Source organism: Rhinolophus hipposideros, assembly GCF_964194185.1.
Source record: "Rhinolophus hipposideros genome assembly, chromosome: 18".
Taxonomy (NCBI): domain Eukaryota; kingdom Metazoa; phylum Chordata; class Mammalia; order Chiroptera; family Rhinolophidae; genus Rhinolophus; species Rhinolophus hipposideros.
In genome coordinates this window covers 11,800,359-11,825,784 of record NC_138064.1, presented here as the reverse complement: position 1 = coordinate 11,825,784, position 25,426 = coordinate 11,800,359, and the positions used below count along the sequence as shown (strand labels likewise).

Sequence of the window (25,426 nt, the reverse complement as noted above, 5' to 3'; positions counted from 1 at the left end):
TTTCTCTTATTTAGGTCCCGTTTCTAAGCCTTTTGCCATTTGATCGAATCCTCTCCAAATTTTCCCCGTCAGAATTTCCCTTAGACTGAGTTGGTTGTAGGCAGGTTTCCAGAAAGCTTTTCACCTGAGCTCCACACAACTCATGCCAGGCAGGAAGGTGGATGGGTCATTGAACTGAGATCAAAATTTTTTTAGTAGCTAAACAAAGACCCAAGGGCCAGGATAACCTAGAGTATATAAAGAGATTATAAAAGCAAATAGACATTTCCATACATGTGTCATATTTTCATGTGAAACCCATGGTGAAGAGGGTGGTTGGTTTTCCCCAAGGTAAGGACTGTGGGGTTATTGGTGAATACATTGGCTGTTGTGTTACCATTTGGTTCCTTTTTATCTTCACTTTGAGTGAATGAAATGGTCTGGCATTCTCTAGGGAGGATAAGCTCAAGCATGGTACTGCCTGGGATTTCTTTCATAAAAGCAAAAGCAAAATAGCGGACATTAGCCTTTGGCAGCTGATACATTTTAATTCTCCCCTGACATGATTGAGAAATATGAGTGTGGGGAGCCATGATTTCTTGTTTCTCAGAAACCTTGTGAGCTGGCTAATATATAGTTAACTTGTCTCAGCTTCTAAGGTAAAGGACCTTGAGAATGTTTACAAGTTGCTAAGGAATGAGATGGAACTGGCCAGTTTCCCAGACACAGATAACTGGCAGCTATCATGACATTTTCAATGGTAACTTCTGTCCAGACATGGTAGTGATTTCTTCGGGTTCAGACATGATATGCTTGGCAAGTGTCCCTTCCACACAGTACCCTGCTATAATGACACCGTTCCTCTTATCCGTACACCAGCTTTCAAAGAGCTCTCTGGATAAGCCACTTTGCATCATGCCTGGGGAGGCCATTACGACGCTGGGACCAATGTCATCAAAATGATCCATGCTCTTAAGGTTACTAATGTGTTTGAAAACAAAGGGATTATTGATGTTGATCTGTTTGCGGATTTTGTCATTCATGGCATTCACGTATGTCTGGTACACTGCCATACACTTCTTGGCCAAAGATGATGCATAGTATATTGGAATATCATGGAGTTCTGGGTGATTCTGCCAATACTCATCTAAAATCAAGAGCAGCTCCTGAGCCCTTCCCAGAGCAAAGACAGGGATGAGACCTCTTCCCCCTCTGTTTACAATATCATGAACTGTGTTACAGAATCTTGCTTCTCGCTCTTCACGCTTCTCATGGATATGGGTCCCATAAGTAGATTCAATGATAAGAATATCAGGTTTAATATTAGGAATTTCAGCTGCCATTAAGTGTCTATCTTTTTGTCTTGAGAAATCACCTGTATACAAAAGCTTTACGCCTGCGATCTCAATCATGAACATGGCGGCTCACAGAACATGGCCCGCGTGGTAACACCAAAACTTGATTCCTGCAACTTCGTGCCCCACGTTGGGCGCCAAGTGTGACGGTCCAGCCGCCACGAGTCGAACGGTACCTGGAAGGGGGAGCGGGAATGCAAAAAGAGACACACACACATATGATGATGCGGCCAGTCTCCACTGATGGTGGAGCGCTTTCTTTATTTTCCTTCACCAATTTATATCCTTTAGGTACGTGCAGTTTAACATTCACTGGCTTGTGTTATCTTACAGAGAGTAAATTTTCTAACTTTTTCAAAGAAACTACAAATCACTACAAAACTTCTCCAAAGTAATTACCACAAGAAAGAGACTACCAATTATCCTGATAGTCACCAGTTATCTGTGTCTGGGGAAACGGCCACTCCCCCCTCATTCCTAAGCCACTTGCAAAAACACTCTCAAGGTTTTTATTGCAGAGATAAGGCCTTAGCCATAAATTGAGCCAGACCACCAGACTCCAGAGCAACAGTAAATAATGGCTCCCCACATATGAGACTGTCTCTTTCCAGGGAATCTGAAGGAGGTAGGGCCCCTGAGAGACATGGAAAGTCCAGAGCAGCCCACTCTCTACAGAGTCTGATACTCAATTACTCTTTTGACTCTGCGATCCACACTAGATTCTCCTTTGATTAAGTTGTCCAAACATTTAGACTCCTAACTGGGTCTTGAAAGTTTCCAGGCCAATCTGGAATCCAGGGCCCAGGTGCAGGTGGCGAGGGTGGTGAGTGTGGTGATGGTGGCTGTGTCATTGATGGTGGCATCAGGAACAAGTCGAAGGAGAAAGGAAAGCTGGGTCTGCACGCATTGGCCCGGCGGGTTTCTGTCCATTGTAATCAGAGATTTCAGTTGACATGATGCCAAAACAGGGCAGTGTTCCCTCTGAGCTAAGGATTCTAGCAGGAGTGGGGAGAAGGTTTTGGTGTCTCTGCGCTGCTGTGACATCTATGCTGGTCACCTGGGCCCGAAGCAGAAGAGCCGTCTTCTGCCGCCTGCAGCATCTCTTGCTCTAGGCTGCTCACACCCGGTCCCTGTGAGGCTGAGGTGCAGGCACACTGTCATTCTACCTTCTGTCTCTGTCCCCAAACACGGAACATAAAATTCTGTTCTCATCATCTAAGCAAGAAATGAAAAACGAGTGAAAATTAAATCGTGCCAATCTCCTTCGCAGAGGCCACTCTCTCTGGGTTGCAAGATGGAGGCTAAGCTGGGAAGTGAAGGCTGATCAAACTCACCTCCAAAACCCTGGGTCATGAGGAAACTTCCATCTAATGGGGAGCATTGCTCTAACCTCTCCCACGTGGTGTTCCAGCAAAGAGCTGGCCAGGAAAGCCTCCACTCACCGCAGAGGAAGCCCCAAGGGTCGCTCCTAGCATAGGGAAGGGACAGGCAAAGCAAATGGCAGATGCAGGATCCTCACCAGGAAAATGCTGCCGCACAACAGGAAAAGTTGTAACCAGACAACTGCCAGGCATTTAAAAACGTCATGAAATGATTGCCTCGAAGAAGAAAGAGTACAGGAAAAACAGTGGGAAAATAAAATAGAATCAAGGAAAATGGAAGTTAGCCCAAGGGAGAAAAAAACCCTGCTGCAAATATTGTAAGGATGCAAAATGAAATGGAAATAGAAGGGTTGAAAAGAATTAGATAGGCAAAGACACCTGATGTTTATGAAATTATTAAGCGCCTATGATATACCAGGCATTGGAATCCAGCAGCTGTATAACCGACACTGGCCAGGCCCTTATGGCCCTTGAAACAAAACCGTGTCTTGTTTTCAGCTTTCCAGACCATCTACAGTCAAAACTGCGATGGCCACCCACCAAAGCGCCCTCAGACAAGGGCCCCTCGTGCTCCCCGCCACCATCAGGCATCTGATATTATTCAGCATTGGAACAGGCTCCTAAAAAAGTCATTTACAAAGATTTCGAACTTTACCTTGTCACCTCCTCTTTAGTTTGTTCACTGTTATGGACTGAACTGTGTCCCCCGCACCTGCCAAATTCATAGGTGGAAGCCCTAACTCCCAAAATGACTGTGTTTGGAGATAGGACCTGTAGGGAGGTAATTAAGGTTACATGAGGTCATAAGGGTGGGGCCCTGATCCAACAAGACTGGTGTCCTTACAAGAGGAGGAAGACACACGAGGAGTGTGGAGAGAGAGAGAGAGAGAGAGAGAAGATCAGGTCAGGACATAGCAAGACGGCGGCCGGCTACAAGTCCAAAAGAGGGTCTTACCTGCAATTGAATTTGGGGCACCTTGATCAAGGACTTCCAGCCTCCAGAACTGTCGGAAAGTAAATGTCTGTTGTTTAGGCCCCCCAGCCTCTGCTATTTCGTTATGGCAGCTCGAGCAGACTTATAGCCCTGCCTAGAAAGGGATCACCTCCCCGTGGTGGCTTCCCCGGTAATGACCAGAACAAAAAGGGTAGTGAGCTACATAAGCCTATTTGGGATTCTACCCTGACCGTTCCTAGGCATGATGCTTCCTTCTTTCCTCTAAAAGCCGCACCAGGCCAGGCTGGTGTGTACCATTCGGGTGCCAGCCTGGCCAAAATGGGGCCGAGGGGATCCAAATTCTGGTTCGGGCCCCTGGATTTTCCTGTTGGCTTGAGATGGTTCTAGAACATAAAGATAATGGTCACCTGATTGAAAGCCCAGCTCACTGAATCGCACTGCAGCAGCCCATTCAGGACTCTGCCCAGGACTCTGGGTCTCTGCCAAGTTTGTAAAAATGCCCTTGTCACTTGCATGCCCTGTCCCTTCTGGACAGAAGTTCTGGACATGTTGTGGGGATGACTGAAGGAAAGATAGGCACTGGAATGAGATGTGCCAAGTTTGTGGTGTTGGAGGAAGAACAAGAACCCCGCTTCTGTGCAGGGCACACCTTGGACCCTGGAGGAGTTGAGCTGTGGGGACGGGGGTGCAATGCACACACGGTTCCTGGTCCACACGACCTGGAACCATCACATGGTCTGCCTGGGGCTGGCAGCACTATTGCTACAACCTGCCTTCTGTGGGGTGTGTCATTCTTGCCCACATGCTGTGGAAATAGGACAGTTCACGTGGGCATGGCCGCTTCTGTGCCTGATGCTGGCGATAGCAGCCCCTGGAGAGGCTTCCCGGCATCCTATTCACACACGCGGATGGCACAACCTGGTTTCTGTCTGACTGGTACAAACTCACATGCTTCTCCCGATGCCTGAGTGGTCCTGGGTTATGCCACGTACAGCAATCAGGCTGCACTGGCTCGGTAACCTGTTCACGTGCCTTAACCAAACCAATGTAGTCTTGCTCCAAATCAAACTGAACAACACGTCTCAAACTGGCATGACCTCTGCCCCTGGGAATTGCCGCTCCACTGGGGTCTGACCCTCAGCCTTTTCCAGCGAGGTTTCTTCTCTGGGTACTCGGCTTCAGTCCTAGGGCTAGGGCCTGCTGCCTTTATCCACTTCTCCCGTATTCTTTATTGTAAGATGTACGGAAGTACAGTTTACCATTTTAACCATTTTGAAGTGCACAATTCAGTATGATGACGTACATTCACAATGTTAGGTAACCATCACCATTATCTATTTCCAGAACTTTTCCATCATCTCCAACTGAACTTTGTACCCATTAAACAATAACTCCCCAGCCCCCCTCCACCAGTCCCTGGTAACTTCTACTTTCTGTCTCCAGGAATTTGCCTTTTCCAGACACTGCATGTAACTGCAATCACATGATATTTGTCCTTTTGTGTCTGGTTTATTTCACTTAGGAAATGTTTTCAAGGTTCATCCATGTTGTCATGTGTCAGAATTCTCTTCCTTTCTTTGGTGAAATAATATTCCATTGTGCTATGTACGTACCACATTTTGTTTATCCAGTCATCTGTTCCTGTATTCTTGAGAGTTCTCTTTACCCCTTAGTGGTTAAGCCTCTGTTGTGAGTTAATAATCATTTATATTAAACTTTCCCTGTTACCATTGTGTAGTTTTTATCTCCCAACTAGGACCCCGACTGACATGCCTGCCTTTGGAACTGCTCTTCTCTAATTCACTGTGACTTTGGGGGTCCATCATGGAACCTCATTTCTCTCCTCATAAATCATAAGCTCCATCACTTCCGTAACCGTGAGGGGTCCCAGGGCAGGCATATGACCCAACCAGTATCAGTCAGACCCTTTCCCAGGGGTGGTAGATGGATAGGGGAGACACTGACCTACAGATGGACATGGGGATCCCCAGTGGGGATTACTATGCTGGGGTTCTTGCAGCCACATTCCTAGACGTGTATAGGGGGCTTATCTTGTGGTCGGAGAAATTGAGACCCAGATGCAAAGAGAAATGGAGAGCCATATGGTCTGCCTCCAATATACCTAGAGATAGCATAGCCTGAGAAGAAGGTTAGAATTTAAGAAACCAAGGAAGTAAATAAGAAGAGTGAGAAAGGCAGCCAGAACTGCAGAAGAAACATCAGGAGTTGGTGGTATCATGCTACCATGATATCAAGACAGGATCCTTGAAGAGAAGGGCTGGGGCAAACAGTGGACGGGGAAATGGCCCCTGGATGGGGCGCGGGGTTGTGATGGACCCCAGTGAAAACTGTGTCGGCAGAGTGCTCTGGATTCAGCACCTGTGGGCCTCTCCCTGTCCACCTCCAGCACCCTCGAGAGCCCTGGGCTTGGGCCACACTTGCCGTTCCCCAAAGGTGCCATGGCTCTCAAGCTTCCCAGCTTAGCCTTTCGACCAAGTCTCACTGATTCCCAAGTTCAGCTCTTCAGAGGGGCCCAGCAGGTCAGGTCCTTGATCCCAAGGGGGTGGAGCCGCTTCCACAGGCCTTGCTGTGGTCCTTCCTTGGTCACTTGTTACGCTGTCGGCTTTGCACGTCCTGTCTCCTCCTTCAGCCTGTGGACTCCTTTAAAGCCTGGAGTCCTTGGGTTTATACGTCTTTGTGTTCCAAGCACTCAGCACAGGTCTGGCCTTGAAAGGAGCTCAGTGCACACTAATGGGTCAGAGGCAGCAGGGGTGCGCTCGGCGATCCTCCTGCTGTAGGAGAATGCGAGCTGGTTGCCATGGTGCTGACAGAGATTTATCTACCCGCTGTTCTCAGGAGGAGCAAATCACCCGGAGCTGACCACACTTTGGCATCTGGCCAGCATGACCTGCAGAATTAACGAGGAGGCATGGCCGGCCAACCCTGAGACAGCCAACACAGTCTTTCTAGCTACACACACCTTTCTGCGCTTTTCTCCTCGGCAGGTCAACTGTTGGGTAACATCAAAGAAATTTCCTCTTTTCTGTCCCCGGAAGATTTAAAGGGCTCCTCTTTTGCCAGTATTCCCTTAGCTCTCATGACAGTTTTTTCTCCCCTCCTACACTGTCCTTTCTATCTCCTTGTCGGCTACCCTAGGACAAGGGTTTCCAAACTATAGCCTGAGGGCCTCAACCTTTTCCTAAAGGCCTTCCGCTGATTAAACGAGGCTCACCCACATTATAGAGGTTTACTTTGCTCAAAGTCTACTGATTTCAATGTTACCCTCATCTAAGAAGTTCCTTCACAGCAACATCCACTTGTGTTTGAACAAATGCCTGAGTACTGTGGCCTAGGCAAGGTGACACATGAAATTAATCATCACACCATGACCCACTTCTAGTCAATGAGATGCCAACAGACATCGTTGAGCGGGCTTCTGGGAGGGCTTCTGAGGAGGGAGGCAGTTTCCTTTCATTATCCTTCCTGCCTGAGGACTGAGCCTAGTGGTTGGCACTTCATCAGCCATCTTGAACTAGTCCTGAGGGAAACGCCAAGAGAAGCTCGGAGAACTCAGCCCCCATATCCTTATGCCTTGCACCTGCCCTGGATTTCTCGCCTTTGCACCTCTTTTTGGATGAGAGAAAAATAGAGCCCTGTGTTGTTATGCCCCTGTTTTTCATGTTGCTGTTACTTGTAGCCAAATGCAATTCCTAACTAATACACCACTCTCTGCTTCTTGGCTATTCAGAGCTGTCTCAGGGCTGAGCATTCTTCAGCCTGGCCCCCAAGCTTCCATTCACTCTGGAGTCTCCCAGCTGTCCCTCCAACAGATGTCCTGTCACTTGAACTAGCCTGAATGGGCTCTTGTTTGTATCCAAGAACCCTGCCTTATATAAGGCATAAGCCAGGGGGAAGGGACTGAGGAGGTTTGGGGCGTGATGTGGGAGAGGGATGATAGAGATGAAAGTAGGTTCCAGATGGAGGCATGAGCCTGTGCAGAGGCCAAAGGCAAAAGGCCACACCCCCCGTAGGTCAATAAGGCTGGATCACAGAGTGTGGGGAGACTGGCCAGAGGGAGACCGAGAGGTAGGCTATGGGGAGAGTAGACTTTATCTCAAGGGATCCAGGAAGTCATGGGTAGGCTCTGTGTGTGTGTGTGTGTGTGTGTGTGCGCGCGTGTGTATGCGTGTGTGTGTCACATGATCACATTTCCAAATTGGGACGCTCACTGTAAGTATAGCAAGGAGCTAGGATTGCAGGGATCCAGGTAAGAAATGACGGAGGCGGGGGGAGAGGTGAAACAGTTTAGAGAGGCTTGGAGATAAATAAAATAGGCAAGAACTGTGTTTGGTGGGTAAAGGAGAGAAAGGTGTCACGTTCAGAATAAAAAATTCTGGCTTGAGCCCCTGGCTGGATACTACCCCTTCCAAAGCAGGCGGTTTGTCGTCCTCACACCACAGCCCTGTACCCGTGGAAGGGTTCCTGGTGGCCGAAGAACCCGTCAACTCTCATCCCCACCCTGGCGTCACAAGTCACAGTCCTTCAAATGGTCTCAGGTCACGTCACCAAAGGTAGTGAAATGGTCTTGCTCCCTTGATTCTGGTTAGAACATCTGGTTAGATACACCAGGTGTATCGTGTCCGGTCTTGGTCCCTGATGCAGGGGGAGTTTAACAACCGGAACTTGTCCAGGTAAGGTGACCATCAGGAAACCGTGCTAATGAGGAAGTTCTGAGGGACCTGGGATTGGACAGTTTTTAAGGGGATACGGCTCCTGTGTGCAAATATCTTTCTGCTCAGCAACCCTCTGAAGGCCAGGCCTGCAAGTGCTCCTGCACAGCCCTCTCTGCCTGGGAGCTGGTGTGTGGGTCGCTGCTCCCCTCTGCTGGACAGATGGAAACCTGTTCTCTTTCCATTTAGAGATTTACTTCCCTAAGTCACAAAGTCACAAATGCATAGTAAGAGTTGGAAGGATGGAGTCAGGTGTAGTCCCCCCCATGTTCAGAAGGGGAGACTGAGGCCAGAGAGTTGGAGGAGGAGCTGGGACTAGGCGTGTGACGTCTTCCCACAAGTCTAGGAAGCATCCCTTAGAATCCTGGAGGTGTGGGCTGGAAGAAAACCAGCTCCTGGAAACTGCACACACCTTAGCTTGAAGGCCAAGCAGCAGGAGAAGGAGAAGGGGTGGGTACCTTACTTCAGGCATCAGAAAGCTGGAGAGATGCTCACCCAGGGAAGTGGACCACGGCCCACCAGTCAGTCCACTCACTCTGGATAATTCCCCATCAGCCTGTGGAGTGAGCCCCGCTTTGCCTAACTCTGTACTCCTGAAAAGGTAAGCATAAACAGAACTTTGGCCAATCAGCTGCTCGCCTCACCCTCTCCCTCTTCCCATGTCCCACATGTCCTCCCCACCTTTCTCATACACAGCCCAGTGTTTGTGGAGTAGTTAGGGCAAGCTTGCTGCTCTGACAAACAGATCTGCATGTATCATAGCTTAAACACAATGGAAATGTACTGTTTACTCATGTCACCAGTTCAAAGAGCTGATCAGAAAGGGGTGGGGCAATGGACTCTGTTCCACATTGTCAGCCAGGAACCAGCCTCTGCCATCTTTAACACAGGGACATCAATTTCCAGCCAGCAGAAAAGGGAACAGCACGGAGGGCGACACACTGGAGTTCACATAGGCCAGGCTGGGAAATGGTCGCGGCAAGTGCAATCATGTTCCATTGGCTAGAACTCAAAGGAGTTAAGGAGTGGGTTAAACTGTTGGGAGCTTCTGGAAAGGAGAAAGAGAACAGAGGGAAATAGAGCACCAGAGAAACAGCCTCGCCTCTCCCCTCCCCTACAGAAAGAGCATATGAGAGAGAGGGTCCTCCCTACCTCATATAGGAAATTATGTATGTATGTGAAATGGACTTGTCTTTGCTTAGAAATAGTACAAATTGTGGACCCAGTTAAAATAGTGTTTATCACTGAGATTTCCGATTTTGAAAGACTTTCCATATTATACCACTTAAAAACATTTTCAAAATGCAGAGGTTATTCACTCTGTAAAACAACGCAAGTAACACAGATACATTCTATATATTTAAAAATATATATAAGGCCCCGTTCCCTCCTTATTCTTTCCCCCTCTGTCTCTTAATTTCCAAGTTACATATTGCTGTAATATTTGAAATTTCCAAGGAGCAAATTTTTTTTTATAATCAGAAAGAATAAAGAGTGAGAGGATGAAAAAATAACCATGATCTTTATATTAGTTTCCTAGGCCTGTTGTAACAAAGTACCACAATCCAGTAGCTTAAAACAATAGAAATGTATCCTTTCACAGTTAAGGACGCTAGAAGCCCACAATCAAGGTGTCACAAGGACCAGGCTCCCTCTGGGACTCTGGATAGAATCCTTTCTTGTCTCTTCCTCACTTTGGTGGTGGCCACCAACCCTTGCTGTTCCAGGGTCACTGTGTCACTGTCTTCACATGGCAGTCCTGTGTATCTCTGTAGGAAGAGACAGGAGGAACTCCTTGAATTGAGGGAAATGCTCTTTATCTTGATTGAGGCGTGGGTTATAAGAGGGTATTCCTTTGTCAAAATCCTTTGAAATGCACACTTAAGATTTGTACATTTTAGTGTAGGCACAAAGTTTGTTCCTCAAATAAAGAACTTTCACAAGAAAAGAAAAAAAACTATGACCATGTATATACAATGCTAGGGTCTGTCGTAGGTCCTTGAAAGAGCCCATCCAAACGAGGGCCCCTGAAGCTCTCTTACAGCTTCAGTAGTTTCATTAGCTACATGTTACAACTGCCTCTGCCCCCAGCTCACATTCTGGCCCGCTGCTGGCGTAGTATTTGCGTGACTGTGGACAAGGTGTTTGATAGCTTGGTGCCTTGATTCCCGACTCTGTAAAATGGGTATTATTATGGAACCTATCTCATTAGATTGGTAACTAAATTACATAACTTATAATACTAACTGGTGCACAGTAAGCCCTCAACATTTATAAGCTATCATTATTGTCTGCAGAGGTCGTTTTCTAAGGAAAACGATGTAAGAAATTCTTCCAAGAGCCACATGGACCTGGGGAAACATCCTGAGCAGAGGTGTAACATGCCACCGCTCTGCCTTTTAGAAATAATCACTGAGGCAGCAGTGGGGAGGGCGCACTGGACGGGGGGAAGAATGGATTGGGAGACCAGTGATAGGACTGTCGTCACACGAACGTGGGACACAGTATTGATCTAAAGAATTAAAAACTATATAACTGGATTCAAAGGACACAGGCTTTGAATATGTTTTAGTAACAATGTAAATAAGAGCAGACATGCAAATTAAGATCGTTTTCCATATGTAAAAAATATTAAGATAAATGAAAAATTACCTATTAAAGCAAAGCCAAAGAAAAAGGATGAATAAAATATCAAATCTCGAAATGAAAGTTTTAAAACTACACATTGTTTCATATCGCAAAAGGTTCTTCAGCCACCCGCGCTGCCGATGCTAAATTGTGAGTACTTTTCACATCGTGCGCTTCTACAAATTGGAACAGGCAGAGAAGTAACATGGCCTTCGTTCCGCTGAGCCTGGGTACTCGTGTCCGCGCCCGGGTGGCGCTGTTGGTCACAGGGAAGGCGCGCAGGGCTGGCTTCAGGAGATACTGTCCCACCGTTCTCCAGTTGTCACCTCTCCAGCTGACACTCTTCTCAGTGCAGGAGAGGCCTAGCGCATCACGTGGCATTTCCCATCCTTTTCATTTTAGGCCTTCTCTTGGCGATGCTATTTTAATAACCAACACATGTTTTATGTATCTCTTCCCTCTATGCAAAGGGAGTCCAGCTTTCCAGCGGACCCCCACCTGGGACGGGAGGGAGGGAGGGAGGGAGCCGTCCCCAACAGGCAGGCCCGCGGGGGTGGGGCGCCGGGAATGCGGGCTCCGGGATGGCTCCTCTCCGCTCCCGGCGTCACCGCGTTTCCCGGCTGGTTCCCGGCCCGTGCCGCTTTCCTTTGCTCATTCTAAGTTACCTAAATCCTGCTCACCCTGCAAGGGCTGAGCAGCACTGATCGCCCTTCCCCCAGCTTTTGTCTTGTCGTCGCGGGCGTGGGTGTGTGATGGGCAAGGCATTAAACCCTCTTGCCCTGTTTCCCCACGAGAAACATCTGAGCTTGAGCAACCTGGAATGCAAGCCCCTATCAGATGTGACGTTTTCAGACCCTTTCAGGCCTAAGGGGCAAAAGCACGGAAACAGCAGTGAGTTTCCCAGCGTGTCAGCCCGTGTCAGCGCCCGCCCGTGACCCAGCCTGTGCATTGAAGGTCCGCGCGAGTTTCAGTTTGCACGTCTCGAACGGAGCCGTGGCCTCGAACGTGCACCGTCGGGGTGGCCGGAGGCACCACTCGGCGACGCCGTTGGCCGGGGCCTCCCTGCGAGCCCGCAGCGCTGCCGGGCGTCCCACGTGGGGCTGGCGCCCCCGGAGCGCCCGAAGGCCCCCGGCTGCTTCCCGGCCTTGTGTCGAATCTGCGGGCGGCGAGCCGGTGCCGCGCCGCGGCGTGTGGAATGTGCGGCTGCGCGCGCGCCGCGGCGTTTACGCGGCGATTTCATCATGCTCGGGGCGCGGCCGCGCGCGCCGCTTCCGCCGCCGGCTCCTCCGCGCCGCCCCGGGCCGCCGGCTCATGCCCTTTCCGCGCCGGGCGCTGCTCAGAGCCGCCAGCGCCGCCCTGCTGCTGTCGCTGCCACCGCGGCGCCCGGCCCGGCCCCCGCTGCTGCCTCGCCGGCCGCTCGGCACGCGCGCCCCCGCCCCGACCTCGTTCTCCGCCGCCTCCCGGAGCAGCATGGACGGCGCCGGGGCCGAGGAGGTGCTGGCGCCTCTCCGGCTCGCCGTGCGCCAGCAGGTACCGGCGCGCTGCGCCCTCCCCGTGCCCGGGCGCGGCCCGCGACCCTTGCGTCCCGTGTCCTGCCCTCTCTCCCGGGCAGCCGGCCGCCGGGCCGTGACCCTCGCCTGCCTCCTCCGGAAGCCCGTGCTTTCCTGGCGTCCTCCTCGCCTCCGCCGCTTTGGACCCAGGTCCCCGGGGGCGTCGGCCACCGTCCTTCCCTTGTCTGGGGGGACTCCCTCGCACCCCCTCGGACGACCCGCATCCCTCGCTCGCCATCTGTGCTCCTTCCCCATCTGTTACTGCCCGCGCCTGCTCTCCCGATGGCGTGGGGGTCAGTGACCCTTTGCTTCTCCTCCTGTCCGAGCTCGGTCACCCCCACTTCACTGCTCCAGCCTCCGCCGTGGGCCTCGTGCACCCTGGTGCCGAGGTACCTGGTGCTCCCCCGCTCCGTGACGAGCCCAAGCTGCGGCTTCTGGGCCCGCACGGCCGGGCTCCTCAGGATGCTGCGCGCGGTGCCTCCTCCTCCACGCCGTCCTCCGGGCGCTGCTCGGTTCTCGGCCGAATGACCGGCTGGGGAAACACGGAGTTGAAACGTGGATGTGGGGATGTGTTGAACGTGTCTCTTTTCCTCTTCTAATAATGATGTCAGTTCTTCATCCTTCGCTCCTGTCTTTTTTTTTTCTGGCTTCCGAAAGGGCCGCTTGGGATGAGTGAGTTTCTGATCGTAAACCTGGGAAACCGTAAATGTTGCTGAGTTACTGACTTCGGTGAAGTCAGCCATCCTTCGTTTGGAACATTTCGAAATTTGATTTTGCGGAAGGGAGGGACGTTTGATGGCTAGAGGACTTGGTCATTTGTACAGGCCCGCTTTTCCTAGGGCACTGCAGGGATATCTGAATTTAGAGAGGACGAGGAAGGGATTATTGCAGATGAATTTTCACATCCAGTCCGGTAGAGCCAAAAGCTTGGAACAGGAGCCCGCGGATCGATGACTTCGTAGTCAACATGAAACGGGTTTCTCCTGCACGGGCGCCTGATGCAATAACTTGCCTTAGCTACAGAGGGTGGAACCCTCTCTCAGAAATAATTCATTGGGCAGAGCTGCCACAAATCCAGCAAATCCTGCCACTTTGCAGTGTCTACTTCTTGCTAGTGTGAACCTGACTGATTCAGTAGTGTTTTATTTTGCAATTTCACTATGGGCTTAAATTTTTTCATTATTGCTATCAGAACTCCGTGTATGCTTATTCTCCGTCTCCCTACATCCACGAACCCCAAATAAAATTAGGTGTGGTCCCTTTGTCTTTTCCGTGACTCTCAATTTTTTTTCATGTCTTTCACTTTCATGTCCTACATCTAATTGAAAAAAAAAAAAAAGAAAAGAAAAAAACCAAAACACATGCCCAAACCCCTCCCTCTGCCACGTTAGTCTGGAAGTGCAGTGCAAATTACTCATCTGTAGTCAGAACTGGGGAAGTAGTTAACTGAAGTAAACTTTGATGGAGGAACAACCTCCCCATCCCATAACTATCTTCTGTATTGTTTATGTTGGCTTGTTTGTTAATTTTTTTCCGTACTTTAAGATATTTTCTGAATATGTAAGTTTATGTAAGTTAGTTCACGTTCTTTTTCTAATTTTCCAGGACCACACATATATGAACTTTAAATCACACTGATTCCAGTGTCAGCTGGAAGGGAATTTAAAGACACCTAGGTAAACCCATTTTGTTTTTTTGCTTATGAGGAAATGAGACACACTGTCCCGTCTATCCATTTTGCATATTTCCATTGTGAAGTGTATGCAATTGAAGACATCCTTGGAGTGGGAATTTTAAGGTGCTTAACAACTGGTCTTGTTAGTGGGATGTGTTTCGGACAAATACGTGTTTCATATTAATTTGCTCATCGACGAGGCTGTGTAGATGCTGTCGCTTTTAAAGGTTTGGTTTGTTGATTGACTGACATGTATTTTCCCATGGCACGTTCCTAGGTATTTCCTGGAGGATTAGTTAGAAACTTGTAGGAGGGCTTCAGAACATCAGGATAACTGCATTAGTTGTTTGATGAGGGCACTCTAGGACAATTTAGTTTTTAAAATATTAGGAGTTAGCATAGGGTGGCCAGCTTTCATTTTGCCAAATAAGGACGTTTAAAAAATGAGTACGGTCATCAAACTGCCACCTGAATTCGTGTTTCATTTCATTAAAAAAAGGATATTTTAATATATAAGAAAAAAAGGCAGACCGTAAGTCAGAATAAAGAAATTATTTGTATTGAGTAGGTTTAGCTTTGAAAAAAGATCTAATACATTTTGTGTGTGTGTGTGTGGTGTTTTTTTACCATGTAGCAATGAAAATTCTGTTCTGCAGTGTCTTGTTTTGGATCTATTGCTCTAGGGCACTGGTCTCAAATTGTGGTCAGCAAATCCTTGGAAGTCCCCAAGGTCAAATCCATTTTTATAATAAGATGCTATTTTCCTTTTTCACTGTGCAAAAGCTGTGGTGGGTAAAACTGCCTGCCTTTAGCACTGATCACGTGAGGGACACCAAGCTAAGTCATTCTATTCCTCATCACACTCTTAACAGTTAGAAAAGAAAACAAGTGAGTTTTGCTGTGGAGTGTCCTTGACGGAGCAGTAAAAATTATTCATTTTATTAAATCCAGACCTGTTTTCATCCATCATTTTAATTTTCCGTGTGACAAAATGGGAAGTATGCATAAAGCATGTTGAAATATGATGACTGTTTCAGGGAAAACATTTGTATGGCTGAGTTACAGGCTGAACCATCTGTCTCTTTTAATTGAACACTATTTGTAAAATGTCTGCGAAAGTATTGTTATTCAGTCTTGGTTACTGGGCATTCGTTTTTCGGGAAAATGAGTGAAGTGAGCCTGTCATTTCAAGAAAACTGATAATATTTATGGCCAATAATAAAATTAAGTTTTTAGGAAATTTCAGAATTTTGGAAAATTCATTACTGTTATTTATAATGAATTAATAAATAATTGAAATTTGCATTTTAATTTCTAATAGTTAAAATTGATAGAAATGACCCACAACAACAAAAGCATTTTGGGGTTCTTGGTAATATTTAACAGTATAAAGAGGTTCTGGGACCAAAAGTTCTAGAACTGCTGCTTTAGGGGAATGGACATATTTGATTTATATGAAGACCAGTGTGGTCTGTTGGCTGGAATAGCCCCCCAGGAGCTCCCCTTCTCCCAGTCTGTGTTCCCTTTGCAGCCCAGAGTTTTCCCCAATACTCTCCTTGTTTTCACTCTCATTTCCCATCATTCTTGCATCCACTGCACCCTGCCTTTGGCGGCCAGCACTGCCCTTGCCTACTACCCTAAAGGTACCTTTCTGTGATCATCATGTTACCTGTTTCAGCATTTAACTGTGTTGATTAAACTCACCTGTGACAATTGCTGCCCTCTCCCTTGGCTTTGTCTAAACATTAAGTGAGATTCATTAACTGAAGAAATATATATGTCAGGGTCTCGTACAAACAGGACCTGTTGAGATGATTTTTACTTGATCTAGAGATTTAAAGGGGAACTGGTGTAGAGATTTGGCGAGATGTTTTCATATCATTGTCTGGATTTAAGAGGTCACGCTAAAATGACAGGTGGATGTAGCTTGATGCTCTCCCAAAGTAACTAGTATGGAGAAAAATAACGAAGGATTTAAAAACAAAAAACAAAAAAACCCTGAAACTTAATTGTCAAGATAAGAGAGGTTTTTGAAGAATTGCCGGATGGACTTTTGTTATATCCCTGAAGTTGTATTTCCAGAGTTTGGATCTGACTCCACGGTTTACTAGCTGGTGGCATTCAGCAAATTTGTTAACCTTTCTGTAGTCAAACTTCTTCATCTGTAATACAGGATTGGGGTTATAAACATTAAAGTGCGATACGTAGTTCATGTAAGTACTGACGGTGCTGCCCACAGTACATAGTAAGTTCCTGGTAAAATGTTAGGTATTATTCTGAAATGAGTGTGCTTCGTGGAATGCTGGTTTTACCAAATCGTTGATGTCTTCTGAATTTGGTAAGACAGGATAGTAGAAAAGCCTTTTTAATGAGTTTTTGGGTGGTCTTTAAATGATGATTTACTGTTTAAATCACTAACGATAGGAATAGATATGTGAATTAACATTGTGTTTTGATGTTTCATGTTTTCTTGTGCTATAATTGGGAGGATACAGATAAAACCCAGATCTTAGTAGTAGTTAGAGACTTAGGGTGAAGAGCCCTGGATTTTTCTCTGCATTGATCTTCTGAACTGAGAGTGCCTATTAAAGCTCTTGCTTAATCCACACAGGGCAAATAAAACGTTTATGAAGTTTTTACCCATAGCTATAAAACACTTGGAAATCTGAGACGAACCCATTAATCTAAACCAGAACCCTCTCGCCCCGTGTGTGTAAAGGCAAACACCTTGCAAAGTTGAAGAAATGTTTTCTTATTTTTTGTTGGCCAGTTGAATATGTGTCCTGATACGTATGAAGGATCCATGAAGAGCCTGCAGAATGATAACTCACCTAATAACTGCTTTGCTTTGTAATAACCACAGGCTCTTAGTTCAAATATATGTTTTTATGGCAAGAATCTATCCAGGAACTAAGCTTCTAATTGATGTTTCTTAAGGCTAATTTAGAGACATTGATGACGTTTAACATCAGTTTCGTTGAAACCACACACACACAGACACACAAAATACAGTTGGGTGGTGAAGAAGAGAGAAGGAAAAGAACCAGAAATTAGGAACCCTTAAGTACTTTCATCTATGTTTAGATCACCTCCAGTTCTTTTGTTTTCAGGAGTCAGTCATTACGAATCATGATTGTAAAAGTGATCGAGGGAGATTAATTTTAAACTCTTCCTACCTGTACCTTTACTTGTGACTGGCTTGCCAGTGCCCTTCGGGAAGCTCCAAAAGAAAAAGGAGATGAAATATGAGAGATTGGCAGTACTTGACACACAGGTAGATAGTCAAAAGGATCGCGGGCCTGCTTCTTTCAGACATTCAAACAGACATTCAAACATTCAAACAGAGTTACTACTTGCCAGCCTCTTCAGGATAAAGGCTCTCACAGAGTTCTTATCCCCATCAAAGAACACCATTACCAAACATTTATGAGATAGATGTTCTGATAGATAGAGGAAGGGAAAAGAACACTGAATGAGTCAAGAGTAAACCAGTAGATATTACTGAGTATTGAGTGCTTGGCACTGCTGGGTTTAGGTGATGATACCAGTTCACAAATATTTGAGTGTCAGAATTGACATGCCCAAATTCTGTCCTAAGACAGAGACAGATAAAATGCACGTACATAGGTGAGCCAATGCATTGATGGGATGATTTCCGGTCTTGTAAGTGTAGTGAAGAAGCTACAATAAAGTTAGAAGCTGACTGGGGCCATTGCATTAGCTAGAGAGCTCAGGATAGTAGGATAAAAACTGCTGGGGTAATATAATGACAGACCAGACTTATTTGTACACAAGAGAATAAGAGGAAAAACGAATTCAGTAGCTCTGAGCTTTCAAACCCAGCTTCCCCTTTTACACCAGGTATTTTGGAATTCACCATTACTATCCTGTAATGAAATTCTTACAAAATCCATACTAAATCTAATTATGGAAAATATACATATACATGTAATGCTCTAAATATAATACAAAGAAATAAAAAGGAATTGCTATTAAACTAATATGTAGTTTCATACGCAAATTTGGGGGTATGACTCCACTGGAAGTTCTGCTGAAGTAAGCAGGCGCTCATACATATGTTTACTGTGAATGCAGTTGCTACACCTGCACATTGTTAGAGGTAAATTATGTTGGTTGCTCAAACGCCACAATACTATTGCTGTGGGTCACATGGTTTTGTTTGTTTCGAATCCTAACAACTCTTTGTAAAACTGAATAAAACCAGGTATAGTCTTCCTTTAAATTACATTTTCCTGGGTGCATTCCTGGAACATGGAGTGTATGTTAAAACTGGGAAAATACTTCTGATTATATGTAAGCAGAGTCAGGCTCTAGGTTTAGGTAACTATAAACAGTTTTTTCACCTCCTGAGAGGGGCATTCTAAATGCAGGAGAGGGAGGCTGTCATTGAATGAGGGGTAGTAGGCGGGAGCTTGGAAAATGTCATTAAGGGGAAAGGATGATGACAAGCCCTTTAAAGGAGCAGGGGTTTTAGAAGGAGGAAAGAGGCATCGGTTTGAAAGTACAGAGGGGAATAAGGAGGACATCTATTCCATTTCCAGCCCCTGGGGAACAAAGGGATATGGGGAAAAACCTACCCTCATTGAGACAGCAAGGGAGAAGTGTCTCCAAGGGGCTATTGTAAGGTTGGAATATTTGGGAAATACTTCACAGAGGATGTGGTAGCATTTCATTAAGTAAAGGGAAGCACTTTTTTTTTTTTATACTTTTATTTTATTTTATTTTTACATCCCTCACACCGTGAACCCCCCTCCCCCCATCCACCACCACCCCGACCTCACACCGAGCCATCACATTATACACATAAAATTATAGTTGGCATTCATTAATGTCCAGCCTCTGGTGTACAATGCCATGACTAGGCATCCACAGCATAAGGGAAGCACTTTTGAATAAGAGGACAAATACAGTTGAAGACATTGAGGTAGAATCAGTCACCAAATGAGGGATGCTATGTGTTTGTAAAAAGAAGGCATGCTAAGATGTGAAAGAGATGACATGAATTAGGGAATTTGGTGCCTGGTGTAATCGTATAGACACCTTTGGGTGGGAGACAAGCTGGTAATCTGTTATAGCAGTCTCCTCTGTGAAAGGTGAAAGGGAGAGATTAGCTTTGAAATTCTGGAGTGAAATTGACCAGATGTTGGGAGGAAATGTAGGATAACTTGATGTTTCTTGTTTGGGACATGGTAGATTTTGTTGCCAGTAACAAATGGAGAGCAGCACACAGGAGAAGGGACAAGTTTGGAGCAGAGAAAAATAATTCTAAACAAGATGGGTTTGATAAATGTAAAAAACAATCAGGCCACAACCAAGTTGAGGGTTTTTATAGCATAATAACAGCTATAAAACACTTGTGTGCCTACTTTGTGTTAGGTACTACTGAAAATAGTCTAAGTTGTTTCGTGTGTTCTTTATAACAATCCAATGAGGTTAGTATTGTTATTCTGATATTACAGAGGTTTTAGTTTGCTTGGATTTCACAATCAGCTGATCAAGTATTAAAACCCAGGTCTTTAATCCCTCTTAGGTACTGTATATTATACAGCTTGTCTAGGTGTGAATTTTTATATATTGTTTGGATTTCATTGTGCTTCGTAATTCTGAGAATTCAGTCTTTGAGCAATTATAGAAAAATTCATAGCCATGATCTTTTCAGATATAATCTCTTGTTAATTTTCTCTGTTCTTCTGGATTGTCAGACTCTCATTCTTTTCTCTATGTCTTATTACCTAATCTGTACTTTTAACTCATTGTCTTTCTGCTTCTTTCCGTGAATTATCCATGGATACTTTCTTATCGTCTGTCTTCTAGGTCACAAATTCTCTCTTCAACTGTATCTTCAACTGCCTTTTAACTTGTCCAGTGAGTTTTTAATGTCAGTGATTAATTTCCAGATGATGTGTGTAGTTCTTTTTCAAATTCCCTAATTGTTTTTGATAGTCTCTTGTTCTTCATGTTTTTGATTTCTCCCTTTATTTTTTTTAAATGTCTTACGCATTTAAAAAGTATATTTCATCATTTTGATACTTTGGGGGCCTCTTATTCTGTTATTTGTCATTTGTGCTGAGTCTCCTCATGGTGGCTTGTTTTTAATTTTGAGCTGAGTGCTTCTTATTTTGGTGCTGTTTATCTGGAAAGTCCTAAAAGAGCTACGTGGAAGGTTTACTCCTCCAGAGGGCAGTGGCTTCTGTTCAGCACCAAGGGCTCTGTCAATTTGACAACTTTAATTTCTCAGTTTGGAGTTTCCTGGACCGTGTAGGTAGTGTTTTGTTTGTTTGCTTTCCCAGTTACCTATTCCACCACATGATTTTAAGTGTGCAAATCAGTGTACAGGAGGTAGGTTGTTGGACGTGAACAAAGTAATCTAGAGAAATTAACAATTAAGAAAAGGGCAGAGGAAGATGATCCAGTGGTAACTGAGAAGAAATGGCCAGTGAAGTAGGTGGAAAACGAAGACAGTCATTTTTTGTAAGGAGAGAGGAGAGAGACTCGAGGAGGGTGGTCAGTTTATTGGTTCTTCTGTTCATAGTACTAATCTTGCTCTTTTGTGCTTTTTTTCTCCTCCTTCTCCAGCTGTCCCCTTCCCCCAAAGGACAAAAAAACACCACACTAGTAATAATCACCTTAAACCCTTAGAGCATAGTTATTTGTGTACTTGTTTGTATGTTCTTCTGGATGATAAATGCTGAGGAGAGATCTTCAGTTATTCACAATGACCTTTCACATAATAAACATTTGAATCTTACACAGGTGCTATTTAAAAGGCATGCTTAAAAACTCATTCCTAACTTTTCTTGACTTCTGAAACCAGTCCTGACTGTATGTTCTCTTTGTTGGCTAGGGAGATCTTGTGCGAAAACTGAAAGAAGACAAAGCACCCCAAGTAGATGTAGACAAAGCAGTGGCTGAGCTCAAAGCCCGGAAAAGGGTTCTGGAAGCAAAGGTGAGTGTTGGGGTCCTCAAATAGGAAACGTAAGTAGGTATAGGATGATTCATCTTTGTTTAATCTCTGTGGGTGAGAAAGACCTAGAAAAGTTTCTGAACAAGTACCGTTTGCTTTATCTCCACTTATTCAGAATGCCTGCCCCATCTCCTCTGCCTGGCAGACAGACTCCTCATCCTCTCAGTGTGCAACTCAAAAATGTCACCTTTTCTCTGAAGCCTTCCTGGAGCGGACCTGCCCCTCCCTCCAGGTCCTAGACTCAGTATGCCCCATGAGTGTCCCTGGCAGGCATTGTGTGTGTTCTTCATGAATTCTCCTGTGCTCAGAAATAATGGTTTTGTGTTTACAATTTTTTTTTTTCTGCTGAGGAGAAGGTCTGTGCATCGGATACACACTCTCAAAGTTTTCAAACAATAAATCTCCCATCACCAAGCTGAAACAGTTTGGAGTTTTAAGCCAGTATTTTGCCTCAGTGATCCACTAAAAATTCAGATATTGCTTATCAGTATCTGCATCTAAGTAAGCATAGGCTTGTAGTCTTGGAAATGATCATATACTTTCCTAAATAAGGAAAGGTATCTTCTCTGTAACTCAAAGGGGGAAGAAAACCCAGAGGTTGCTATTTTTTTTTAAGGTTATTAAAATTTTGATAAATTTTATACTGAATTTTGCTGAGGAATAAACTAAATTCATATATATAAATTCAAATTCCCACTCATCCCTCCAATCACATGTTTTCTATTTAAAAATCCCATCCAGGAGCTGGCATTACAACCCAAAGATGACATTGTAGACAGAGCAAAAATGGAAGATACCCTGAAGAGGAGGTTTTTCTACGATCAAGCTTTTGCTATTTATGGAGGTAAGAGATTAATGATAGAAAGAACAATTGTGTTATTAGTGGCTTTAATGTTGTTCTTAAAAACATGGCTTGCTAACTGATAGCTAATTGTATGAGGTCACATAAAGCAAAGGGTAAATATTTTTCTTCCATTTGTTTGGAATCGGCCATTTGGTGTAAAATCAGTTTTTATTTCCCTCCACCCTACTTATTCTTGAAGATTGCTTCTTTTTCATTACAGTGTAGTAAAATTGTTGGAGGCCCAGGTATTAAGCATTTAATATACAGTTGGCCCTTGAACTGCACGGGTCTACTTATATGTGGAATTTTTTAAATACTGTAAATGTATTTTCTCTTTCTTATGAGTTCTTAATAACATTTTTCTTTTCTCTAGCTTAGTTTATTGTGGGAATACAGTATATATTAGTTTGGTGCACAAGTAATGGAGGTTTAAAAGGTTAAAAACAATTGCAAAAACCGCAATTGCTTTTGCACCAGTGTAATAATACATATAACATGCAAGATATGTGTCAATTTACTTATGTTATCAGGTAGTCTTCTGGTCGATAGTAGGCTATTAGTAGTTAACATTTTGGGGGAGTCAAAAGTTACAAGTAGATTTTTGATTGCATGCGGGTCCACACCCATAATCCCCCATGTTGTTCAAGCGTCAAAGGTATGTGTTAGACTTCTTAAAATGCAATGGAGACTGGAGCATTAGAGGGCCATTGTCACACAGGGCACCTATACCGTGCAACTCAACAGAAGGGCAGTGGTAAACCAGATAAACCAGAGTCCCTAGATTATCCTTTATGGCAACTACCAGAAGAAAACATTCTTCATAGGTACCCTGTTTCCCCAAAAATAAGACCTAGTGACGGTCAGTTCCAATGCGTCTTTTGGAGCAAAAATTAATATAAGACCAGGTCTTATTTTACTATAATATAGGACCTGGTAATATAATATAATATGATATATAATATAATATAATATAATATAATATAATATAATATAATATAATATATAGTGTAATATAATATACTACCGGGTATTATATTAATTTTTGCTCCAAAAGACACATTAGAGCTGATTGTCCTGCTAGGTCTTATTTTTGGGGAAACATGGTATGTAGATAAATCTCTTCATCTTTCTGAATGCTATGTGAAGGTATGTAGGTGAATATAATTCACTGATTAAATGTAGAACGATATTTTTCATTGTCAACAGAGATCATTTAAACAATACAAACTTTTAATACTTTGCCACTGAAACTTGATTCGAGTTTGGCTCAGCAGATCTCTACATGTTTAACTTCTTGAGGTTTAAATAGTGGCTCAAATACCCAAGAATAAATTAGAGAATTACAGTAGGTGCTAAAATTTTAGATTATTGTTGTCAGCTGATGCAACAAATTATTTTCTAACTTCCACAGCAGAAAACTGTAATAATCTTTTTTCATTCTCTTTCTTGTATATAGAGAGACGTCCTTCCTTTTTTTTTCTTTTCTTTTTTTTTCTTTTTGGCTAATCCTACTTGAAATTCTTACTATGGAAGTAGTAAACAGTAAGAGCATTTGAATTTTACTTCTGTCAGCTAGCGGAGGTAAGGCTCTCCAGTACTGAGGGATTTCAGTTGTTGACTTTCATACATGTTTAGGGAGTATGTGAAGTCTGACTGGTATCAGTTTCTCCTGTTTCCTTGTCTTCCTTTGTTCAGAGTGACAAGGGGAAGTGCACATTTTCCTCTTTGGTGTTTTACAGGTGTTAGTGGTCTGTATGACTTCGGGCCAGTGGGCTGTGCTTTGAAGAACAACATCATTCAGACCTGGAGGCAGCACTTTATCCAGGAGGAGCAGATCCTGGAGATCGACTGCACTATGCTTACCCCCGAGCCAGTGTTAAAGTAAGGGCTGACGTTTTCTACTGTGCCTCTTTCAGTCACTTTTTGGATTACAAAAACTACCCAGGTGCCTTGTGAAAATCTAGAAAATAAAGAAAAACAGATAACACATTCACCTACTATTCACAAAGAGCCATGTGAACATTGTATTGATCCTTCCTGCCTTTTTTCTTTGTAAGTCCCTGTCTATGTATCAACGTTAGCAGCACTCTGCTTCTTCTCACGTAGCGTAGGTGAACGTTTGTTTGTGTCATTCGTTTTCGAAAGCGTTTTTAATAACAGCGTAGTATTCTGTTTTATGGGTATGCTGTAATTTATTTAGCTGCTGCCATATTGTAGGCATGTAAATTGTTTCTGATTTTTGACTGCACTGAACATCCTGGGAGGTGAATTTTTGTGGATATCCCTGATTATTTCCTTGGTGTAAATTCTTAGAAGTTCTGGGCTAAGGTTTGTATACATTTTAACCAAAGACTACTATTTGTATTGAGGTTTCAGTGCAGAAATTTAGATTGTTCCTACCAACACTATTGAAAGCAGAGCTGAGTTTCTTGAATATAACACTGTAAAAGAGAAATTCTTAACCGTTTTTTATCTCGTCACTCATTCTAATGTTGCCTGGTAAAGAGCTAATTTCACTGTTTACATCCTTTGGGCTCTCAATAATTTCAGCCACTTATAACAAGATGAATTTCTGATGATGGATCTAAAAGATCAGGACAACCTATTCTTTAGCAACTTGCTCCACAGATAGGAACTGTGGAGATAACACCAGTGTCCATACAGGTTTCAGTGACAGAACTCTTTCATTCAGATTCAGTGTCTGTACTGAGTTGTGATTCTTGGCTAGTCACACTCACCATGGTGTTGGTCTTCGCTTAGTAATAATGGGAAAGGCATGGCTTAATTGATTCTGCAAGGTAGCATAGACTTTATGACAAGTTGAGATAAAGTACAATCTAGCTGATGTCTTTTTTCCTTACGGGAAGGAAGAACTTGGGTAGAAGATAGGAGTAAATTCGAGGAAGAATTTTCCCTGGTGTACATTATTATCTACCATGGATATACATCATTCTACAAATGGGAGCTTCCATCTTCCAGGCTCACAGCTACAGACTGTGGATAAACATATGGAAGGGGGATTGTCAGTAAGGTAAAAATCTATGTATCAATTTGTGTCAACATGACAAATTGACTTGGCATTTGTTAACTTAGGACCTCTGGCCACGTAGACAAATTTGCTGACTTCATGGTGAAAGATATAAAAAATGGAGAGTGTTTTCGTGCTGACCATCTATTAAAAGGTACTGTTCTGACAATAATTTAGTGGTTACCAGAGGGTAAGGGGGTGGGGGGTGGGTGATGAGGGTAAGGGGGATCAAATATATGGTGATGGAAGGAGAACTGACTCTGGGTGGTGAACACACAACGGGATTTATAGATGATATAATACATAATTGTACAC

At 44.4% G+C, this 25,426-nt stretch overlaps 2 protein-coding genes across 2 annotated transcripts in view; one reads left to right on the top strand and one right to left on the bottom strand.

Annotated features, from left to right (window-relative positions):
* Nucleotides 1–722: 722 nt before the first annotated feature.
* On the bottom strand, nucleotides 723–2,687 carry LOC308510256 (cleavage and polyadenylation specificity factor subunit 3-like; the record flags this gene model as incomplete). The annotated part of the gene is made up of 2 exons (XM_081079381.1): nucleotides 723–1,402; nucleotides 2,669–2,687. The coding sequence occupies 2 exons, from the start codon at nucleotides 2,685–2,687 to the stop codon at nucleotides 723–725; spliced, it is 699 nt and encodes a 232-aa protein (XP_080935507.1).
* A 9,568-nt stretch (nucleotides 2,688–12,255) lies between these two features.
* Nucleotides 12,256–25,426, top strand: part of GARS1 (glycyl-tRNA synthetase 1) — a 44,520-nt gene continuing 31,349 nt past the window's right edge. The window contains exons 1-5 of the mRNA XM_081079264.1: nucleotides 12,256–12,559; nucleotides 21,120–21,221; nucleotides 21,981–22,083; nucleotides 23,823–23,964; nucleotides 25,177–25,265. Coding sequence (XP_080935390.1) covers nucleotides 12,341–12,559; nucleotides 21,120–21,221; nucleotides 21,981–22,083; nucleotides 23,823–23,964; nucleotides 25,177–25,265 — 655 coding nt within the window. The 5' untranslated portion in view covers nucleotides 12,256–12,340. The remainder of the gene's footprint in view (nucleotides 12,560–21,119; nucleotides 21,222–21,980; nucleotides 22,084–23,822; nucleotides 23,965–25,176; nucleotides 25,266–25,426) is intronic.